Genomic DNA, 22,073 nt, shown 5'->3' on the forward strand with positions numbered 1-22,073 from the left:
GTCACTTGCCTTTGATCACGCGCCTGTATGATGTGTGAAACAAACAGCCTCACACGTGATTAAAATAAACCATTATCCACACACTCATCACACTATGTAAAACAGAAAACAGAAGAAAAATGAAAGAATGTAGAACGAAGGCTGTCAGTCTAAAAGTTGAAAACGCATGTAGAAGATAAAGGCAAAATAAGGAGATTGCACAGATTCACATAAGTTAATTAATTTCTTCATCATACAATAAATAACATTTCAAATGTGTTTTGCAGTTCACACAAGCTCATGAATACACTTCAAAGACGTGTAAAATCACTGTGAATGAGGGCATCACCTCCATGTGGGGCAGATCATGCAAATAATCATCATAATAATAATACATTTTATTTATAACGCGCCTTTCCCAAGCTCAGGGGAGATAATGAGTAAACGTGGCAGCAACAAAACATACATATACACATAGCCTACATTTACAATTCATAAAATCACTAATTAATATGATCAGAGTGACTGTTAACAAGTTCATATCATAGAAAGAAAACTGCCTTTATAACAATACATGCATTATGAATGAATGATCATTTCTAAATTTCACTAATTAAAAATGTGTATGGAAACATCACATTTGAGAGATGATTGACACATCTGAAAATTAGGTCAAACTTCAATGCAATATATCCTGAATCTGACCGCGTTCAGCACCTGCACAATGTGGGGAAAAGATCATCTCAGGATTATGGATTATGTCATGAATAATTTATGAATAAAACAATTTCATTCCATAACACACTTTGCATCAAATGCAATTAATCATCCACCAAATCTGCCAGTCAATAGTATAGTGAATCATAATGCAGTGAACCATTATATAAGTATAATGTATATGAACCATTATACATAAATATATAATTATATTATATATTGTTGACACGACAATGATGTACTAAAAACTGAAAAGTTTTTCCTTTGCATTTTTCACATACACGACAATAGTCAACACGATCCTCGTTCACAGGGATCCGTGAAAACGCTGTATTATACACACCTGGCCAGTAGATGGCGATGTCATTTGACATCACTGTTTTTCACAAATACACAGAGACGTGAAAATCAGGCTTTTAATGCTGTTTTATTTCTATGTGTTGTTTTTAATATGCTTTAAGAATATGCAAAAAACGATTTTCTCCTTCAAACTGCAGTGAAGCAAAGACAGTCTCAAAAACACGGTTTGAAATCGCTGGTGTTTCTGACGTCACAAACTACCTTGTAACCAATCAGATCAACGTGTGATCGTCAACGAGTGGATCTCTGAGCTGAGTGGGTGAGTGGAGGCGGGGCTCATTTGCATATATTAAATGAGGCAAGGGTGTCGAGTTACATTTAAGATATTTTAAGGCGTGGAGACTTCCCAAGGAAAAAACTTTTAATTCTGTAACTATGGTTATCAAAGATGAGTTTTAAGGAACAAAATTATTGACTCGGGGACATTAAAACACGTTTCGCGACACAGTTTTCAACTAAAAAGGGAAACTTTTTATGCGTTTTGGCCGTTGATTTACACAACAGCTGGGTTTTGGGGGCCTGAAAACGCAAACAATAAAAAAAGTTTTTGAAAAAGATATGCGCATGACGTCACCGTTTTCACAATTTTACACAGAGACGATAACTTTATAGTTTTCAAAAACTGGGCAACACTTAATTTTACAGTGTCACTGTTACATATGTTACTTAACCAAACTTCATCCTAACCCCATAGGAGTACATAGTTACTTAATATTACTTAAATGTATAATTACATTAAAATTATACAGACACCTTAAAATAAAGTGTAAACAAAACTTGCACTTAAACCCATTTTCAAAAGTTTGCGTTTTCAGGCTGCCAAAACATCATTGTCTTGTAAATGAACGGCCAAAACGCAAAAAAAAGTTTCCAGTTTTTAGGGGGAAATTGTGTCAATTAGAAAATCACAGAAGGAAAGTGCTTGAGTGTCATACAAAAAGTGGCCCTAAAAGCAGAGATTATTTACTTAATCCACAATACAATATTTTTTCCTTTCGATTTTGGGATGATATATGATCAACGCATTTTCAAAAATTCATCCAGGTTGAGAAGTCACATGGCTCACAAGGTTTTGAGACATTATTCAATTCAGAGCAATGCACTATATGCATCAGATCACATTGTGCATCTTGTTTTAAAGAAGACCGTCTAGACAAACAACTGCACAATCAGCATTAACCTCCAACCCTCCTTACGCTTCTGTCAACCTCAGCATGAACAAGTCCAGATGAACCCAGCAGCAGATCTGAGACGTGACGCTGAACGCTCGACTGACACCCTGAGACTGCTGAGATTTCAGCCCTCACAAATACTCCTCCATATTGCCCTAAAAGCTAATGTCACGATTCATCAGGATCCTTGTTTTGGCAGCATCAGCAGCCCTAAAAACACATCAGCCTTTTTATACCAGACAAACAAACACAAAGAAGCTCAATACTTGAGGTTAGAGATTTGAACAAACCCATAACCTTCCTTTAGTGTAAATTAGCTTGAAGCAGTTATTAACCCATTCAGACCCTGCGTCCATTACAAGGACATCACATGTCAGCCCTTTTTTTTCTCACTTCGGGAACATTTCACCTAGTTTAAAGCCTGCAGTCCATGAGATTGGACGTTTCTCATCCAATCAAATGGCAGTAAAGCTCTGCATGTGGTAATTTGACAGCATTTAAAAGACAACTGAAAACTCATCTCTTCCGTGAGTCCTTAACATAAAAAATAAAATAAAAGCTTCTTCTCCTTCAGATCTTCCCTTGTCTGGTTTTTGCTATGATGCCTGAACTTTGTATTTTGAGCACTTCTTGCGTTGTTCTTGCCTCTTCACGATGACTCACTTGCTTTAATCCTCGGTTGTAAGTCGCTTTGGATAAAAGCGTCTGCTAAATGACTAAATGTAAATGTAAATTAAAAAAAAAAAGCACATCATTATAGGGTAACATGAGGGAATATGCCCTGCTTAAGAACAATGCTTTTACGTTTAATCTGTAATAAGTTTAGCATGTGCAGGATGATGATGATGCATCAGCCAGTGTGTTATATTAGGAAATTATTGGAAACATTTGCTTATTTAGTTGTTATAGAACAAAATGTCAAATTAATCAAACAGGCCATCTTAACCCCACTATTGGGGTAAACTTTTACAGAATGCATAAATGACTTTTGATATAATTCTTATAAATATAAAATTCTATTTTAAATAAAATAGTTGATTTAGTATTTACATTGATACAATGACACTTTATATATGTATATACGTATGTGTATATATATATATATATATATATATATATATATATATATATATATGTATTAACAAGTGAAAATATATATATATATACATATATAAAGTGTCATTAATGTAAAATACTAAATCAACTATTTTATTTAAAATTGAATTTTGACAATTTAGTTGAATAATTGAATAACCGATGTCAGATAAAACAGAATCCCAGTAAAAGAGATGAATCTGAAAGGTCAAATTATTCTGCGACTTTAGCAAGTAAAAATGAAGCATTCCATGGAAGTTAAAGACTCATCATGGAAACATCAAAAGAGCCATTATTTAACTATATCAACAACGACATCATCATTAGCAGAAATACAAATGTTTAATATATCAAGAATTTCACTTCAACTAGTAAAAAAAACATTTTTGATATATGTAAATGTATTTTCACTAGTGAAATGTCACCATAGGCTGCCATTAAAATTCTATTGTTGATATCAAGAACGGGTATTTCTGCGAGTGATGATGTCATTGTTGATATGAAGAATTAACATTTTTACTAGTGAAAATGTAATTCCTGATATCAAAAATTGCCATTGTTTCTAGTAGAAATCTAATTCCTGACATCAAGAATTAGCATTTTAACAAGTGAAAATTGAACTGTTGATATCAAGAATTCATATCCTGGAAGTGAGTAAAAGTTAAAACGCCTGTGCCATAGACCTGAACATTACAACCTCAACTTGCACAGTCACGCGCTTCTCACGGTTTGATCATTTGATTGGAATCTTCCTAGAAAGAGATCGAGTCACTCATATTGCGGCACTCCTGCATTATGCAACATGACAAGGAAGAGAGAGAGAGAGAGAGAGAGAGAGAGAGAGAGAGAGAGAGAGAGAGAGAGAGAGAGAGAGAGAGAGAGAGAGTGTTGCTGGCACGCTTCTCATTACGACACATCAATGACAAGAACGCAAGAGCCAAGGCCCGTCACTGTCGTCCCAGTGTAATCCCACATGACAACACACACGCTTCCCAAGTACTGAGTACTAATAGACTGGAATGCCATGACGAAGAGCTCGAGATGCTGGCGGTGAAGCGCGCTCTCCATGCAGCCTGTGGTGAATCACAGCGCTGGCGTTCGACAGATGCTCGAGCCGTTCACTCAGATTCTGTTCCTTTAGGAGAAGTAAACAGTGGTTAAGTTAGAAGAACAATACAGCATACAAGAAAATAGTTTCATCTTTGTTGATTTTTGGGTGTTTGCACATGGAAAAGTTGCTGACACAATCCCAGACAGCAACATAGTTTCGGCCCAGATCCATAGGCTACATGTGGATTTAACATGTCAAGTACCATATGTGGGCCGGATCTGGGCCGACACTGTGGTGCTGTATGGGATGTCAAGGTTGGTGTAGCTCATAACAAAACACTCCTTTTTTTAACAAGATACATGATTTGAGGTTCTTGAGCAAAAAAGGTGTAGCAAATTTTCAAACTACTCATCTTAAAGGTGGGGTATGTGATTCTCTTTTTTGTCCATTTTTAAAAAATCCTATTCCTAACCCACTTAAAGCCACTGAGTTAGAAGCACTGAAATGAAAATTAAGCAATTTAATCATCTGTGGAACGGGCAGGACTCGTAAAAACTCCAGCCAATCATTTCCTAGACCACCTAGAATCATTGGACAGTAAGTTCGCCAATCAAACGTTCGTACCACACCCCCCTCCCCCCAGCGCGCGTGACCCCCTTTAGGCGCATACTCAAAGCTTGTGACGCATGCGCATCTCCTCAGTAAAGCCGGTTCCATGATTAGTAGTAAATCGTCATTACAATCTCTCGCGCATCTGAGTTTTCGCTCTTGCATGATTGCGCGTCCATGTTCTTCGAATGGGTGGAGTCAGGGCCAGCGTTGGAGGAAAGAAGGTAGGACCATTTGAATTGTGTATTTTCAAAATCTGCGGGTCGTTTTCCAAATCCCATACTCCACCTATGAGATATATTAATAGTGATGCTAAGTGTTGGAGGTAACTCATTACAAGTAACACAAGTAGCCTATGTAATCAGATTACTTTTTCAAATAAGCAGCGTTGGAAAGGGTTTCATCTTTGTAGATTTTTGGGTGTTTGCATATGGAAAAGTTGCTGATACAATACCTAGGTTGGTGTATGATAACGAAATACTCCAACATATATGATTTGAGGCGCCATTTATGCTTGTAGCAAAAATTCAAACCCCTAACCTTAAAGTTGCACTGTGTGATTTTTAGCGGCATCTAGTGGTGAGGTTACGAATTGCAACCAACAAAAGTTATGGTGGCCAACAGGAAGTGATGTTGTCGTCTGAGACAGCAGAGAGTAGCCAGTTCAGCAATGAGGTTTCTTTACAAGGATAAATTAAGAAATTATATTTACTTAATTATTCGATAAAACTATATGTTATTGCGGATATTATTGTTACTTGTCCATCATTGTGTCAGTGTTTTATTCGCTGAACTAAGCTTGCTTCCTTGCACGAAGAGCAACATAGTAACGAAACGTGTTTGTCCGTTTAGGGCCACTGTAGAAACATGTCGGCGCATTTCAATGTAAGGCCCTGTCCTAAATGGCACACTCCGAGTCCGGACTTGTGGACTTCCTCAGAGTCCACACTTCGGTAATAACTAAGTAATGCAATACGTTAATTTTTTTTAGGGAGTGAAGCGCCCTAATAGTGAAGCACTAATTCAATGACCGTCTCCTGGATTCTTTATAAGGCTAGACAGACACCACAGGCTAACCCATTGTTTTTTTAATGCACTACTCAATTTTGAGGCTATTTTGCTATGTCTTCTTTCAAACTTATGGAGAGAAAACATCCAAAATACACATTTTTGTGTTTAATACGCTTCAGATTTCATACCTTTTCTCATGTTTTTTTCTCCTACAACAAGTCAGAGATTTCCACTTCAGCAGCTTTACATACACCAAACTTTACAGTTTTATTCCTATCTATATTCTGAAGGTTTTTACAGAGGGGTTTGTTCATAAATAATTTGCCTAATTTACATTATTCGTAATAACTTCTGAATCTGGCTGTTGACAAAAAAAAAAAAATTCTGGCTGTTGACAGCACAGGATTTATGTAGTGATAAAATAGGGTATACAAAATCCCCTCAGTAAAAACCTTCAATATTGTCCACAGAATGAAATAAGAAACTGGCTTTCTGTTGTGGAAATATCTGAAAATGAGTGCATATTTGTTTATATAATGCATAATTTGCATTATAAAACAAAACAATTGCCATAATATACTGTGATTAATCAACTGGGAAAGTATGGCGATATCCATTAGTTCAAATTTTAGTCTACTCACCTGTAGTGTTTTACATTAAAGCATGTAGAAATTATAGCAAATGGGCAATGCAAGCAATTAGGAAATAATTACAGATCAAATGCAATCAGCTATCTTTATGCTGTTGCATTTTAAACATAAATATAAAGGTAATGTCCAGATGCCAAATGTACGTTCAGCAGGGATATACAAGCCCATAGGGATCAACATTTAACAAACACTCATATCACACTGCTGCCCTCTTGTGTCAGATACTGGAGTGTGAGAAACAACCAATGAAAGCCAGACTGCAAAAAAGCATCTTCCCATTAAACTCAACAGTCATTACCTCAGACAGCCGCATCGATTATAATGGGAAATACATACTTTGTCACATAATTTTTTTCAGTGTGTATTTAATATGAGCATGTTTACATTAAAGAAAATGCCTGAGAAATTTTGTGGGATACAGCTAAATGGATTTAAATGAGATAAAATGTGCAACTTCATACTGAAACACAGACAAACACCAGGTTATCCTACGTCACGATCGCAGGCAGGGTAACACACTGATCCGACAAAACCTGAAGTGTCTGTGGCTAGTGGTCGGCATCTGTCAATGCAGTGTGAACTGGCCTTTATTGGTAGAAGAAATTAAAGTATACTCATAATATTATGCACAGAACACAGAACGTTCTATACAGAATTGATCAACACAACTTAAAAACGGCCGAGTGCAAAATAATTGTAAAGTTTATTTTAACACAGAAAGCCCAAAACAATTCATACAGTGAGCTACAAACATAAAAATAGCCTGGGTAAACGAAACATGAAACCAAAGAAACGAGCCGTGTCTGTTCTTCACGAGTGCGTGTCGGAGGATTTCTCAGAGATAATCGTCGTCCTCCGACCAGGACGAATCGTCGTCGCTGGGGAAGTGAACCAGATGAAGCAGAGAGTCGTTGGAGTCGGACAACATGGAGCTGTTTCCCTGAAGGAAAGCGTCACTGCTGCTGCTGCTGTCGCTGTCGTCGTTTATTACCACGACTGTGGGAGGGACGCTCGCTTTCTGCCCTGAGAACACAGTTTACATATTCAGCTTTTAGGAATGACCTTATAGCAACATTGGTAACTTGTAAGAGAACCTGACCTGGGGCTTCATTTATAACCATTGCGTACGCACAAAACAGGCCCTGAAAGAGGCGTACGCCACTTCCGGCGCACAAGTTGTGATTTATAAAAACAAACTTGACGGGAAAATCTGTGCACCTGCACGCAAACTCTGACCCATGCGTACAAACATTTTGGAGATGGAGCAGTTTGGCGACACCGATGGTGAGTCTTTTTGGTCACTTTTGGACAGAAAATCGAAAAAATTATATACAGAAAGATAATACAAATATAATTTCACTCACCAAGCCCATCACATGAAGCAAACATCCATCCCTTCTTAAATGTCCGCGCCAGCGAGCGCGTTGGGCCGTTTTACTGAAACTTACGCATATATGCCTATCTAAAACCGTATCTTCATTATAAGTCCTAATCATAAATACAGTTCATGTTCACAATGCAGTTTAAATAAATAAAAGAAGGATTTAAACTATGTTTTACTTCTGATGTAAACATTTAGATTAAATATGTTACAACATTTTTTATCTTCAACAAATAGAAATATTTGTTGTGGATGCAAATGCTTTTGAACACTTTTCCTCTGGCATGCTGTGTTTTAATGTTTTAACTAAAGAGATAATTGCTTATCATGATAATAGCAGATTGTCTGAGAAAATAGTTTCGTGCACAACAAGGTCTATCTGTTTCCATTAAAAACATAAATCAATTAAAAATACTCTTTGGCCAGAGGAAAAGATTGAGAAAAACTTTCTCCGAAATGTATTTTACACTATTTGATTTATTTATACAAAAAAAAGGCAAGGATATGCCACCAAATGATTTTTTATTAATGAAACTAATGTGACAGCAAATCCGTATTTCATATTTTCCTAATGTCTTGAACCGTTAAACATGTTATCAGGTGGATGAATAATCATATGCAAATGATATGCAGATGAGGATATGCATAGTAAAAACTGTAAGCTCAATATATGGTTGTTTCGGGGAGGAGACGCATGTGCGCACAATCTTCCGCTAACTGGGATTTATAAAGTGAATTTTGCGCAGGTTCTGGCGTACGCACGGTTTTATAAGTCTGAATATTTTTCTGCGTACGCAATTTTTAGCTTTCTGGCGCACGTGCACTTTTAGTAAGGATCCTACGCACAGTTTTATAAATGAGGCCCCTGAACATTTTGAGCACCACAGATGTTGGTTAAACTGCTAATTTAAGGCTTGATATTGTTGCAGCTCCTTTCTTCTAAGTCTGTCAGTAACGTAACTAGCTGCTTAACTACTATAGTACGAAGCATCGTTGAAGAAATCAACTAGATAGTCACGACTGTTTCCCGAAAACATATTTTCGCAAATTGGTCGTTCAATCACATTGGTGAATGATGTCACGCAGGAGTGGAGTTATAACTTCTTTTAATGAAACTGTTTGAGATTGAATTAATTGCGATGTTTTGCTGTAAATTACAGACATGACTTCTGAGGACTATTTCTCATTTTTCTCAGTGATTTTGCTTTATTTCCAGAATCAATCAAAGCCTTGTTCTTTTGTACTAGAGCACGTTCACACATGCGCACTCTTCAAAAACAACGCTTTAAATCTCTTGACAAACTAAAAGACGTAAATGACATTTGCATGTATTCTAAATAAAAGATACAGATTGTACTGAATGTCAGCTTGCTTATTTTGCTCAAGATAAGGATTTCGAGTGTGTTTGGGAAATGTCCCGCCCCTCACCATAACTTCCAGTTTCAAATATCCGTACAAAATCCCCTCAGTAAAAACCTTTCACTCTAGTATGTCAAGAAAATGAAACTTTGACATTTTGAAACTGGCTTTATCCAATGTTCAGTTCTGGAAATTTATGCAAAATCCTTCATATTTATTTAGATAATGCCGCATCTGCATATTTAAACATGACATTTCAGAAACCTTTTTCTTCAGCAATTCTTAATGTAATCAATCAGCTGGGGAATTACAGTGATTTCTTCAAGTTAAAGATGAATTGTGTAATATTTAGGAGGATCTGTTGACAGAAATGCAATATCATATTCATAACTATGTTTTGAGTGGTGTATAAAGACCTTACTTAATAAACCTTTATGTTTTTATTACCTTAGAATGAGCCATTTCTATCTACACACACCGCGGATCCCCTTACATCGACATGTTTCTACAGTGGCCCTAAACGGACAAACGCGTTTCGTTATGTTGTTCTTCATGCACAGAAGCTTAAGTCAGCGAATAAAACACTGACACAATGATGAACAAGTAACATTAATATTCGCAATAACATTGTTTTACTGAATAATTAAGTAAACCTAATTTTTAATTTATCTTTGTAAAGAAACCTCATTGCTGAACTGGCTACTCTCTGCTGTCTCAGACAACGACATCACTTCCTGTTGGCCACCGTAACTTCTGTTGGGTGCAATTCGCAACCTCACCACTAGATGCCGCTAAAAATCACACAGTGCACCTTTAAATGTTTTAACCGATTCACCTGTGGTGTCTTCCCTTAACTTCTCACAGACTCGCATCAGACAGAAGACGCGGTTATGTCACGCACCTCTCACCTTTCCGCTCATTGATGAGCCCCAGGCGTCTCTCTCTCATGTCGGCGCTCAGGTTCTCCACCATGCGGTCGATGCAGTTGTCCAGGACCAGAGAGCGTGTCTGAGAAGTGATGGTCTGCCAGCACATGGGACACTTATCCTTGCGTTTACGCCACTCTCGGATGCAGTGCTGACAGAAGCTGTGGGCGCAGTTCAGTGTCACAGCCTGAGGGGGTCACAGAGGTCAAAGTTCAAGAGGATTGTGTCCTGCACAGTCCATCGTTCACTTCAACATCACTGAACTTAAGCTGGACTGTGACGCCATTTTCTTCTGGAAACAAACTTTATTGCATTGTTTTCCTGTTATCTCTGTAAAGCTGCTTTGAAACAATCTGTATTGTAAAAAGCGCTATATAAATAAAGGTGACTTGACTTACCATCTGATGCACATTGTGCACAAAACAGGAAATTAATTGCAAAAAGTACATTTGTGGACCTAGTCTATTTTTGTGGCATAACGTTAGACAAATCCATCCTGAAATTGCATTTGATTTTGGTCACTTAGAAAAAGTTTCAAAATATTGCTAAAGTCTGACTATGTGAGATGGCCAAGACTGGAGTAATGATGATGAAAATTCAGCTTTTCATCACAGGAATAAATAACATTTTAAACTATATTCAAATAGAACTTATTTGAATTTTTAATAATATTTCACTGTTTTTACTGTATTTTTGATCAAATATATGCAGCCTTGGTGAGCAGAAGAGACGTCTTTCAAACACATTAAAAAAATCTTACAGACTTTTGAACGGTAGTATTTGGACACTTTAGCCACAGTATTAATGTATTTGCATTAAAAAACAAAATATCTAAACAAACATGATTTATTTTAAAGAAACTCAGCACAAAATAAATGTATATGTATGTATGTATGTATATATGTATATATATATGTGTGTGTGTGTGTGTGTGTGTGTGTGTGTGTGTGTGTGTGTGTGTGTGTGTGTGTGTGTGTGTGTGTGTGTGTATTTATGCATTTGGCAGTTGCTTTCATTCAAAGTGACTCACATTTACATTACATTAGTTAAATGTTATGAACTACATTCTGATTTGGAGGATAACTGACAAAAAATGACCTTTGAATGAAAAGGTGGCCCTGAAGAAAACATTGAGCATCATTTGTTTACTTTGCCACTTGGTTTGATATTTTGTTTCTAATGCAATGAAATACAGACATTTTTATGTGTCTGAACATTTCCATTGGAGTTTTTCTATAAAACACTCAACCTACACTCTACACCTACACACAGTTTGACACGTGAACTTTTATACAAAAAAAGAAAGTTCTGATCTTTCGATAAGTCGGTGTTCTTTCCCTGTCATTCCTTCATCTGATCACATGATCTTTACTTCATGTTTTTTATACCTCAATGAAGAGCTCTGAACAAATGCTGCATTGCAGTTCACTCTCCAGCACTTCGGTCATCTGTGTGACCACTTCTTCTTTCTGAGCTTTGGCCTTCTCTTTCTCTTCCTGTGGGAGAAAGTCAAATTATTGCAAAGAAAATTGTATTTTTACTTACTTTTTAGGCATTATGTAATCAATCAACCCTTCCACAAAATCTGGTCATCGGTCACTCATTTTAGCCTATTAAAAGGTTTGTTTGCATGATCGTTCTGGAGCTTCAAAGAGTTTCAATTCACTTTCGTTAACAGGGAAAGAACAGCTAGGAAACTCATCACACACTGACCTTTGAGTTTTACAGAAAAATAACACCATTTTATTTTTTTGGTGAACTAATCTGCTTCATTTATCTGCATATATTTTACTGTCCATGCCGATTAAAAATCATACTTGTGCTCAACTTTCCCATGATTACCTTTGTAACTTCCAGCTCTTTATCTTTGGCTTGAAGAGCTTCCTTGAATCCTTCCCGAGCGTGTTTGAGTTCCTCAATAACTTTCCGGTGCTGTAATATAATAGGAAAACGTTATATAATATTTCCGTTTAAACAAAATATTGCAGTGCAATAGTGCTGTTTTTTCCCCTCTTACCTCTTTTAATGCGTCCTCAAGTTGTTTTTTCAAGCCCACCTCATTCTGTTGTGCTTTTTCAGTCTTGGAGAAAACAACATATACGAGTCAACACACAGACAAAACTACAATGGTTTTATATTCTGAGCTGGAGCCTACCCTAATGTAATAAATTAGATGTAAACAATGTTATTTTTATTGGTGGATCATCCGAGAAACAAGAAACGTGTCATTTTCCTCGTGCTCCAGTCTGTGGTTAATGCGCTCAGGACTGTTTGTCCAGGCTGTGAATTACAGGTAATAATATTGTAAATAATGTTCAGTTCCCTGCACAGACCGATCGTTTCGCTTCATAAGACCTCAATGTATCATCAAGAGCCACGGGTATTAATCTTGTTTTGCCTGTATTTGTTTTTTTGAGCCTCAAAGTGACGGCAGCCGTTGATTTTCATTATGTGAATCACCAAAGGACCACGGTTTCTTTCAACTAAAACTTCACTGTTTAACTGAAGAAAAAAAGTCATCTACATATTATATGACCTGAGAGGGGGAGTAAATTAACACAGGGTTCGTACAAATACTGTAAAATTAAATTCCAGGAGTTTCAAGGACTTTTCAAGCACTACTTTTTTGGTTTTCAAGGACTACAGAGATCTCACTTATCAAAACACGATACACTGAAAGCTGTATCATATACTTGAATAATTATATGACCGATATCACACTCATAGCCATGTGAAATGGCTCTATATCAATATCGGATGAGTGTGAAAAAATATTTTATCAATAAAATTAACTATTTTCTAATATAACCTATTGTTTTCAAGTAATTCAAGCACCTTTTCAGAAATATGGCTGTTTTCAAGGGTTTTCCAAGACTTCCATTTCAAAATGTCAAATCCAAGTACTATGAGCTCATTGTACGAACCCTGTAAACAGCACATTTTTATTTTTGGGTGAACTATCCCTTTAACAATAGCAACACTGGTCAACACTACAACTTTGATTGGATTGTATAATTCCACGTAGAAAAACTTCCTTTGGTCAAGCTGATTTTTCATTCAGAGCATCACATCAGTGAAATACTGTACCACAATCAATTAGAGAATGCTCATCCTTTAAAGGATTGGTTCACCTCAAAATGAAAATTTCCTTATAATTTACTCACCCCAATGCCATCCAAGATATACATCATCACGTTGAAAGTTCACTGTCAATGTCGCGGGCGCCGGCGGAAGTACCGACATCGACGTGATGACGTAGTTCCCGGCGCGTTGCAGATCAGCTCAATCCGAACAATTGTAGTTAAAAAGTATATATATATTTTTTTTTTGGGGAAAATGACCTATCGTTTCGCTAGATAAGCCCCTCCTCCTCAGCTGCGATCGTGCACAGTCCACTGAAGCACTTCAAATACCTTTGAAACTGCATTGATTTGGACTTCAAAACATTGGTTGCCATTGAAGTCCATTATTCGAAGAAAAATCCAGAAATGTTTTCCTCAAAAAACTTAATTTCTCTCCCACTGAGGAAAGAAAGACATGGATATCTTGGATGGCATTGGGGTGAGTAAATTCTTAGGAAATTTTCATTTTGAGGTGAACCAATCCTTCAACTCATTTGAGCATATTTTTAAGAAATGGCTTCTTTATAATCAACAATGTGAACATTAATGCGGCTTCCTCTATTATTACTATTAATAATTTCATTAAAATTAGTATTATTTAACTCATAACAATATATATATTATATATATATATATATATAATATATATATTGTTATGAGTTAAATAATACTATTTTTTTTTAATATATATATATACACGTCTTTTTTTATTGTTTACACATATATCGTCTTTGTATAATATGTTTAATTGTATTTTACGGAGTTGTTTACAAGTTCTAGTTCTATTATTGTTGTTATTGTTTTACACTCTTGTATAGTTTTAGGCCTAATAACATCTGGCAAAGGCACTTTCAATGAAAACTAAACTAGCCTTCGGGCTAATTTGTGTACATTTACATTCATGCCTGTTGATTAATGTACACTGTCCCTTCTCTAAATAAACATTAATGCTGCTTCCTCTATTATTAAAAACTTCATTAAAATTAGTATTATTTAACTTATAACTATAATATATATATATATATTTATTTATTTTATTGTGTACATATCTTTTTGTTTAATATGTATTTTATATAGTTGTTTACAACTAGTTGTGTAGTTGTCTAGTTTTTGGCCTAATAACATCTGGCAAAGGGACTACCGAAGAAAACTAAACTAGCTTTCGGGCTAATCTGGGTACATTTACAAATTTGGAAACACTTATTCTAATCTCACATAGCATAGAATGATCTAAATGAATAACTTTTGTACAACAAAAAATGAAACATCACTGAACTTACTTAAGCTGGACTGTGACGCTATTTTCTTCTGGAAACAAACTTTATTGCATTATTTTCCTGTTATCTCTGTAAAGCTGCTTTGTAACAATCTGTATTGTAAAAAGCGCTATATAAATAAAGGTGACATGACTTAACATCTGACCCACATTGTGCACAAAATAGGAAATTAATTGCAAAAATTACATTTGTGGACCTAGTCTATTTTCGTGGCATAACGTTAGACAAATCCATCCTAAAATGGCATTTAAAAACAAAAAATGTGATTGGTCACTTGGAATAAGTTTCAAAATATAATATATATGTGACCTGACTATATAAATGTATAAATAAAGGTGACTTGAGTTGGTGTTGGAGGCTCACCTCCAGGCGCCGCTCCTCCTCACAGAAGGATTTCTCCAGACACTCAATGCGTTTGAGCGCCTGCTCCTTCTGCGACCTCAGCTGACCCCGCAACATGTCCAGCTGCGTCTGCAGCTCCTGCATCTCCCGCTCTCTCTCCGGAGTCTGATCCCGGAGCCGCTCCAGCTCCGCCGCGCGCTTCTGCGTGTCTCCAACACGACTCTTCAGGACCATCAGGCTCTTGCTGTAGCGGTGAACGCTAGCCAGCTGCTGACTGCTTTCGGTGCTAGCGCTCGAGCTGCTTCCCGCTGTATCGCCGCATCGCTCCTCCTCCAGAGGTTTAGAGGAAAACTTTGCAGTTTCCCGGCGTTCCCCGGATGGGCAGGGCTGTGCACGTGATTTATCCGCACCGGAGCATCGGTACAGCTTAGATTTGGACTGATTCGTGGGACACGGCTCCGACTCGTCGTCTCCATCCAACTTCCTCTTAGAGTTTTTCAGTTTTTGGCCTAAGGGAGCGGCGGCAGATTCTTTGTCAACATTCCCGGACAAGAACGATTTGACTTCGTTGTAACTCTTCTGGACGAGGGTGTAGTCGAACTCCACAGGGTTGCCGTCGAGAGGGACGCCGAGTCTCACGGAGTCTCCCTGATGGAGCAGGAAGGGATTTGCTGGAGGTATTCGGCTCCCGTTCACCCACACGCCGTTCAGACTCTGGGTATATAGACAAACAAAAGAAGTCAGACATGTTAACATGAAAAACAACATACAAGCACACTTACAGTTCTTTTTAATTATTATATAGATAACACCAGTGTTATTTTAGAATAATAATGTACTATTATAGTATTTTTTTTATTTTTTATTTTTTATTTTTTATGTGCTTTTGTCATTTTTATTACTTTTTTATATATATTTTAGCTTTAGCTTTATTTTTTTTACATTATTGTGCTATAACAGTATTTATTATTAGTTTGAATTAGCTTTTATTTATCCAGTTTTCATTTTAATTTTAGTAAGTTTTAGTAATTTTGTTATGTGCGTTTGTCATTTTTATTATTAAATTTGTATTCGATTTTGTTTAGCTAATTATATTTAGGTTTATTTTTATTTTATTTCTGATTTATATAGGCTATACACGACACCAGTGTTATTTTAGTATAACTTATATACTATTATAATATGCATTAATATTTTTGAATTTGCTATTTATATTTCCAGTTTTAATTTTAATGTTAGTCTAAGTTTTATTAATTTTGTCATGTACTTTTGTCATTTTTATTAGTGTAATTTACATTTAGATGACATTAGTGTTATTTTAGTATTATTTATAAACTATTATAGTATTTATTAATATTTTGAATTACCTTTTATTTCATATTTTCAGTTTTTATTTGTTTCGGTTTTAGTAATTTTGTCATGTACTTTTGTCATACATACATACATACATTATATATATATATATATAAAATGAATAATTGACTCCGGGCCATTAAATTATTAGAAAAATAATGCGCACCCAAGGTTAGGTGGTAATGTTACACCTCAGGTGTGCATTATTTTACAATAATTCAACAGCCCGGAGTCATTTATTTGTCTTATACAACGGTTACCACATTTCAAAACATTGTTCAAATGATGTATTTCAAGACATTTATCAGGTTTTTGTCATTGAAATGCTCTTGTGTGTGGGAATAATATCTTACGCATCTCATCCCAAGCCTCTGTTGGTAATTACATAACTTAATTTATAAAACGGATAGTTACAGTAAACTGTAAGTTAATCCGCTTCAAGACAGGGCCGTTATTACCTCGCTAGTGAGAAATGCCATGAAGCTTTTAAGTTGCTAAACTATTTTACTGATAAAATCCTCAGCGCACGTTTCTGTACAAGTGTGTGTCCGTACTTGTGTGTGTTGAGCAGGCGAGAGAATGTGCTTTCCGCACATAATAAAACATTGGCCAAAACATGGAAATAGTTTGTAATTCTTATCCTATTGTTTACTATATTTATTTTTAGTTTAGTTTCCCTGAAAATAATGGCACGGCAGATTCAAGCATTCAACAGCCCCGTAGTATAAATGTAGGTAATGTATTTTTCTTTCAGTGTTTCAGAGCCCATAAGGCCCATCAAATGCTGGAATGGACAGTCAGACCCATAGACAGATAGACTGACAGACTCATACTACACCTTATTGTCCGTCACTGTCCACCGTCCGTTATCGTTGTGCTTGAAGACGCAGTGATTTCTGGATATCATCAGTGGACAGCTGGCTGACAGAATCTGATGGGTCACATTCAGACCACGACCAACAGAAACCTGAGTAAAAAGACACAGGAGAGCAATAAGCAAGGATACATGTACATCATGAAATCATAATGGAGCCATTAACCTATGACAAACAGCTTTGTTTCTTCAATTGCCTTACATTTCATTAAGTTTGAGTTAAATTGGACATCATTTACAAATAAAATGTTGTTTTGACTCCATCATCAATGGTGTTCAGTGTTGTTTTTATTTGGATTGTCTCCGGCTAATTCATAGCTAAACAGCCCAACGTAAGGCTTAATTTAGCCTCAGAAATCTTCATGTGAAACTGAGTATATGAACAAAAGTAAACACATTTAAACACATATAAATTCATGCTGTTTAGTCTGTAAACATGCACCTCAGAGTCCTCGGATAGATGCAGCCAGTCACAGTCTCTCCCCACGCGCTGTAAACACCATATTTTGTCTTTTTCAGAACTCTCTTCCTCGGTGTTTAAGGAAGGAGGTTCTTCGGTCTTTTCCATCATTCCTGCGCCATTAATTTAACTGAAATTATATTGTGTGTTGTTATTGTTGCCCGCCACATACCGCCATGAAGCTGCAAGAGTTTTCAGAAGACCACAGCGCTGCCACTCCACGCTTCTGAGCGAGTCACGTGACGCCAAGCGGAAACTTTGATTGGCTGCAGGGTTTAGGGATTGAAGATAATTCGCTGAGTTACAAATGTGTTTGGCTCGTGAGTGACGGTTATTTGTTCTCCGACAGGGGGCAGTTGGCGGCTCAGGGGACGTTTTTGTCTTAATTTAAACATTTGTACACTAAAAGTAGAATATTTTAAAGATTAGTACCGGTACCCATAGATATGATGTCTATGCCGGTAACGCCTTACAAGTGGAAACGAGGGCAGCCATTTCGATAAAATTATAATTAAAGCCCCTCATCGAGTAAGCACAAACGCCTGTGATTGGGTCATTCAGATACACGATGAGGAACGTGTCAGATATCACGTGACAACGATCAGCGGTCTTGAAAATCCAGACTTCTGGGAAGCACAAAATCAATTAAATCAAATGGCTATTTATTTCAAAATATACGACACAAAGCTTAAATATCTTACTTATTTAATTATATCATACCTGACAATTTAGAAATAACGTAATTTAATAACTGCTTCATGTTGTGTTATACAACTACATGCATTTGAAAGTCAGTAATGACTAATGACAACTAAATTTTAAATAGCAGTTCACAATTCTCTTTTACAATATCAATATCACAACTAAAACTACTAGCTTTACTAATATAAATTTAAAACATTATTTAAAAAAGTAAATAATCAGTAAATACAATAAATTACAAGCAAAAGCACCAATAAATACAATATAACAGAGCAGTGTTTTTTTCTTTTGTTTGATTCACATTAAAACCATAAACAGCAGCAGGAATATTAGGCTGCTGTCACTTTAAGAGCGAACGCATGGATCCAATAAACTGATACTGTTACACGTTTTCTTTCTCAACTGTTTAGGTTCACTTAAGACTTAACCAACTATGTTTACTAGGTTAGTCACTATTTTTTTACACAATTGACACCAGTTTTTACTCGCATTTGGAGCTTGGTGAGTGTTAATTTTAATATATCTATATTTATATCGACAGTAGCAACTCCTAGTAAAATAACTACTCTAGTACAAGAACTACAGTGTTGCAATATAATATTTCAGGCTGGTTTGCACACGTTGATCTCAAGGATTAACTTCAGAACAATTCTTGACCAAGGACTGATATTACTTTTGATTATCATACTATACCCTCTTGTGTACATATGAAGTAAAATTGCAAGCAAAGTGTGGCTCTTTAAAAGTCTCTGAAAGTAAACAAATGCAGGTTTATTTTATCTGACAGCTTGTGCACTGTTCACTGTTCTTACAGTTAAAATAGATCCGGATGAAATGTATATCATTTCAAATGGAAAAAGTCTTGTTCTCATAGCAACTCACAAATAAACTCCTTCCTCAGAAACAAAATCATCTGAAAGTCTGATAAAATATTGATACAATTCATAAGAATTATTTCCTGTACTGCCAGTTTCTGAACAATAAATCAAGCACATAATTAAACATTTTTATATGTCATTAAAAAACTTTAAGAACGCAATATAAACGATATATTATATACAAATTCAGTTTAAAAATTATGTTTGGGAAACAGAAAGTCATCAAAGAAGTAAATTTATTACATCAGAGAACACAGAATTACACAGATGTGATTCGGTATTTAAACTCCTGATCGACCACTCATCATCAATGCATCTTTGGCTCAAAGCTAGAAGATCAAAAATGAATATGGCTTTTGGAGATAGCATTATGATTTGTTTTAGGAAAACAAAAGATTTACAAACCTATCTGCATCATTCTCTTACCCGTACAAAAGAAAAACAGTCACTAGAGCAAGCAATTCACACTTCACACGCTCAATAACACAAGAAAAGAATGCATTTCAGATCAATTCCCAGTGGAAAACATTTGGCAACTCTTTTGAGCATGTCAGCTCTTCCTTTTCAAGCGTATAACGGAAATCACAGAAAGGAAACAGAGGAAACACGAGAGAAGGTCAGCTGAAAAAAGCAAAACACCTTTGTACCTGGGAAACTCTCCAAGCGACACACAAAGCTGAATATCTTTGGATACATGTCAACATTTCACAACTTATATAATTTTACTGTCCCAGGAAAGTTTGTGTTGCTGTGACCCTAAATTCAGCCTGAAATTCAAATTCTGTCATCAATTATATGATATATATGTTCGTAACCAAACATTTGTGGGGCACAATTGACTTCCATAGTATTTTCTTTCTATAGGCCTACTATGAAAGTCAATGGGGTCCACAACTGTTTGGTTACAATTAGTCTTCAAAATATCTTCTTATTGTGTTAAGCAGAACAAAGAAATTTATACAGGTTTGGAACTACTTGAGGGCGAGTAAATAATGACAGATTTTTCATTTTTGGGTGAACTGTCCCTTTAAATGCTGAGAAAATAAACAGACTCTTGCAGGTAATTCACAGTGACTCCAGATAAAAGTCTGAAACCAAACCTTTTTAACTGCATTACTCAGTTTTAGATGAAAACAGCAGATTAATGTCCAGTTTCACAGACGAGGCTTAAGCTAATCTTAGACTAAAATGAATGTTTGAGCTGTTTAACAGAAAGCAACTTGCACTGAGAAATCTTAAAATATGTCAGTGTCATTGTTTTGTCTCAAGATGCACGTCAGTTTTTTTCATAAAGGCTACTTAAACATCATAATTGAACTAAGGCCTAACCCTGGCTTAATCTAAGCCTTGTCTGTGAAACCGGGCCTTAAACTTTAAAAAATACTGAGAAACATTTTTTGCAAGATCATTCCTGTCATCTATGTACATTTACACAAGATATTAAGCACAATGCAAGGCAACAAAGTAGCTTGACATCCGAAAAAGCAGAAATCATCAAATGATTGTCTATATAATAGAGGAGGAAACCACAAATAAAAATTATGCAAATTGCCATATGCAAATTAAAGAATGTTTTTAAGGCACATTACAATTAATCACTGAATCATAAAAGTCACTAATCTAAATATACCACCAAAATATGTCCCAATGTTGAAAAAATATAGAAAACAACCCAAGAGAAACACCAGTAACGGAAGACAAAAGGAATGTTACATTCGAACAATAAAGAGATGTTGTTCACTGGAAGGTTTATGATTTGTGATGGAAAATAAGTATTAAAATGCATGCAATTTTGCATCTTAAACCTCATGACAAATTTTTAATAGTGTCAGTAATATTATAATATTTAAAGTTGTTGCCTCATGAAACATATCCAGCTCACTTTTCACCACAAAGTCAAATGAATCAGTAACATATGCACAAACATGACATTATTTTCAACACAGTTAAGCACATTTCCCAATTATTATCATAATGCAAAACACCAATGATAGATTATTTAAATTGTAGACTGTTTAGTGTTTATACCTCATGGTAGTTCTTCTTGTACTTCCTTCGATGTATGCTTATTTAAATTATTAAAAAGTTGACGCACTGGGGTAAAAGTTGTAAATACATCTTTTTACTTAAAAATATCATGTTTAATTCAGCGTTTCTTTGTAATTCTTTGTGAAATTTACTAGCAATCTCAGTAAAACTTTACAATAAGGTTCATTTGTTAACATTAGTTAATGTTTTAACTAATTAACAAATAAAACTTTTATTAACTAGTTTTATTAACTAGTTAATAAAAATATAGCTGTTCATTGTTTGTTCACGTTAGTTCACAATGCATTAAATAATATTAACAAATACAACATTTGATTTGAATAATGTATTAGTAAATGTTGAAATGTGTTAATGTTGAAAACATTAACTAAGATTAATAAATGCTGTAGAAGTATTCTTAGTTCATGTTAACTAATGAACCCTTATTGTGAAGTGTTACTGCAATTTCTGAGGGAAAATTGTAAGTCCTGTACCAAAAAAATTGTTCAGTATGGGAATTACCAAAAAACACCTTATTGTAAAGTGTTATGTAAAACAATTGATTTTGGGGTCGACCTGGTTTTTTTTTTTTTTCGTGAGATGCATCAACATTTTTCCTTTCGCAAATATTTATATATTAATATTTATATATATTTTTTTAAACTTGATGCAGAGTGGAAAAATGTTCCAAATATGTTTTACACAAACATAAGATACTATTTAAGTA

At 35.6% G+C, this 22,073-nt stretch overlaps 1 protein-coding gene across 2 annotated transcripts; it reads right to left on the reverse strand.

The window, feature by feature from the left end:
* Nucleotides 1–7,328: 7,328 nt before the first annotated feature.
* rnf8 (ring finger protein 8, E3 ubiquitin protein ligase) lies at nt 7,329–17,991 on the reverse strand. Of its 2 annotated transcripts, none has more exons than XM_077221188.1 (8): nt 17,721–17,991; nt 17,243–17,371; nt 15,073–15,765; nt 12,328–12,390; nt 12,153–12,242; nt 11,699–11,806; nt 10,293–10,497; nt 7,329–7,667 (listed from the first exon to the last, which is right to left on the reverse strand). In XM_077221188.1, exons 1-8 carry the CDS (start codon nt 17,847–17,849, stop codon nt 7,480–7,482), a joined length of 1,605 nt encoding a protein of 534 aa, XP_077077303.1. In that variant the 5' UTR covers nt 17,850–17,991; the 3' UTR covers nt 7,329–7,479. The 2 variants fall into 2 exon arrangements, with proteins under 2 accessions (XP_077077303.1, XP_077077304.1); XM_077221189.1 differs by having other exon boundaries at nt 10,286–10,497; nt 17,721–17,973.
* Nucleotides 17,992–22,073: the final 4,082 nt, after the last annotated feature.

Source organism: Siphateles boraxobius, unplaced genomic scaffold (genome assembly GCF_051911475.1).
Source record: "Siphateles boraxobius isolate OS27281-9 unplaced genomic scaffold, OSU_SipBor_1 8, whole genome shotgun sequence".
Classification (NCBI taxonomy): Eukaryota; Metazoa; Chordata; class Actinopteri; order Cypriniformes; family Leuciscidae; genus Siphateles; species Siphateles boraxobius.

Coding starts and splice junctions, on each gene's coding strand:
- rnf8 (XM_077221188.1), bottom strand. CDS start 17,849: ATGATGGAAAAGACCGAAGAACCTCCTTCCTTAAACACCGAGGAAGAG. Junction 12,391..15,072: donor AGGAGGAGCGGCGCCTGGAG/GTGAGCCTCCAA, acceptor GTTTTCTCCAAG/ACTGAAAAAGCACAACAGAA. Junction 10,498..11,698: donor GTTCAGAGCTCTTCATTGAG/GTATAAAAAACA, acceptor TGACCCCCTCAG/GCTGTGACACTGAACTGCGC.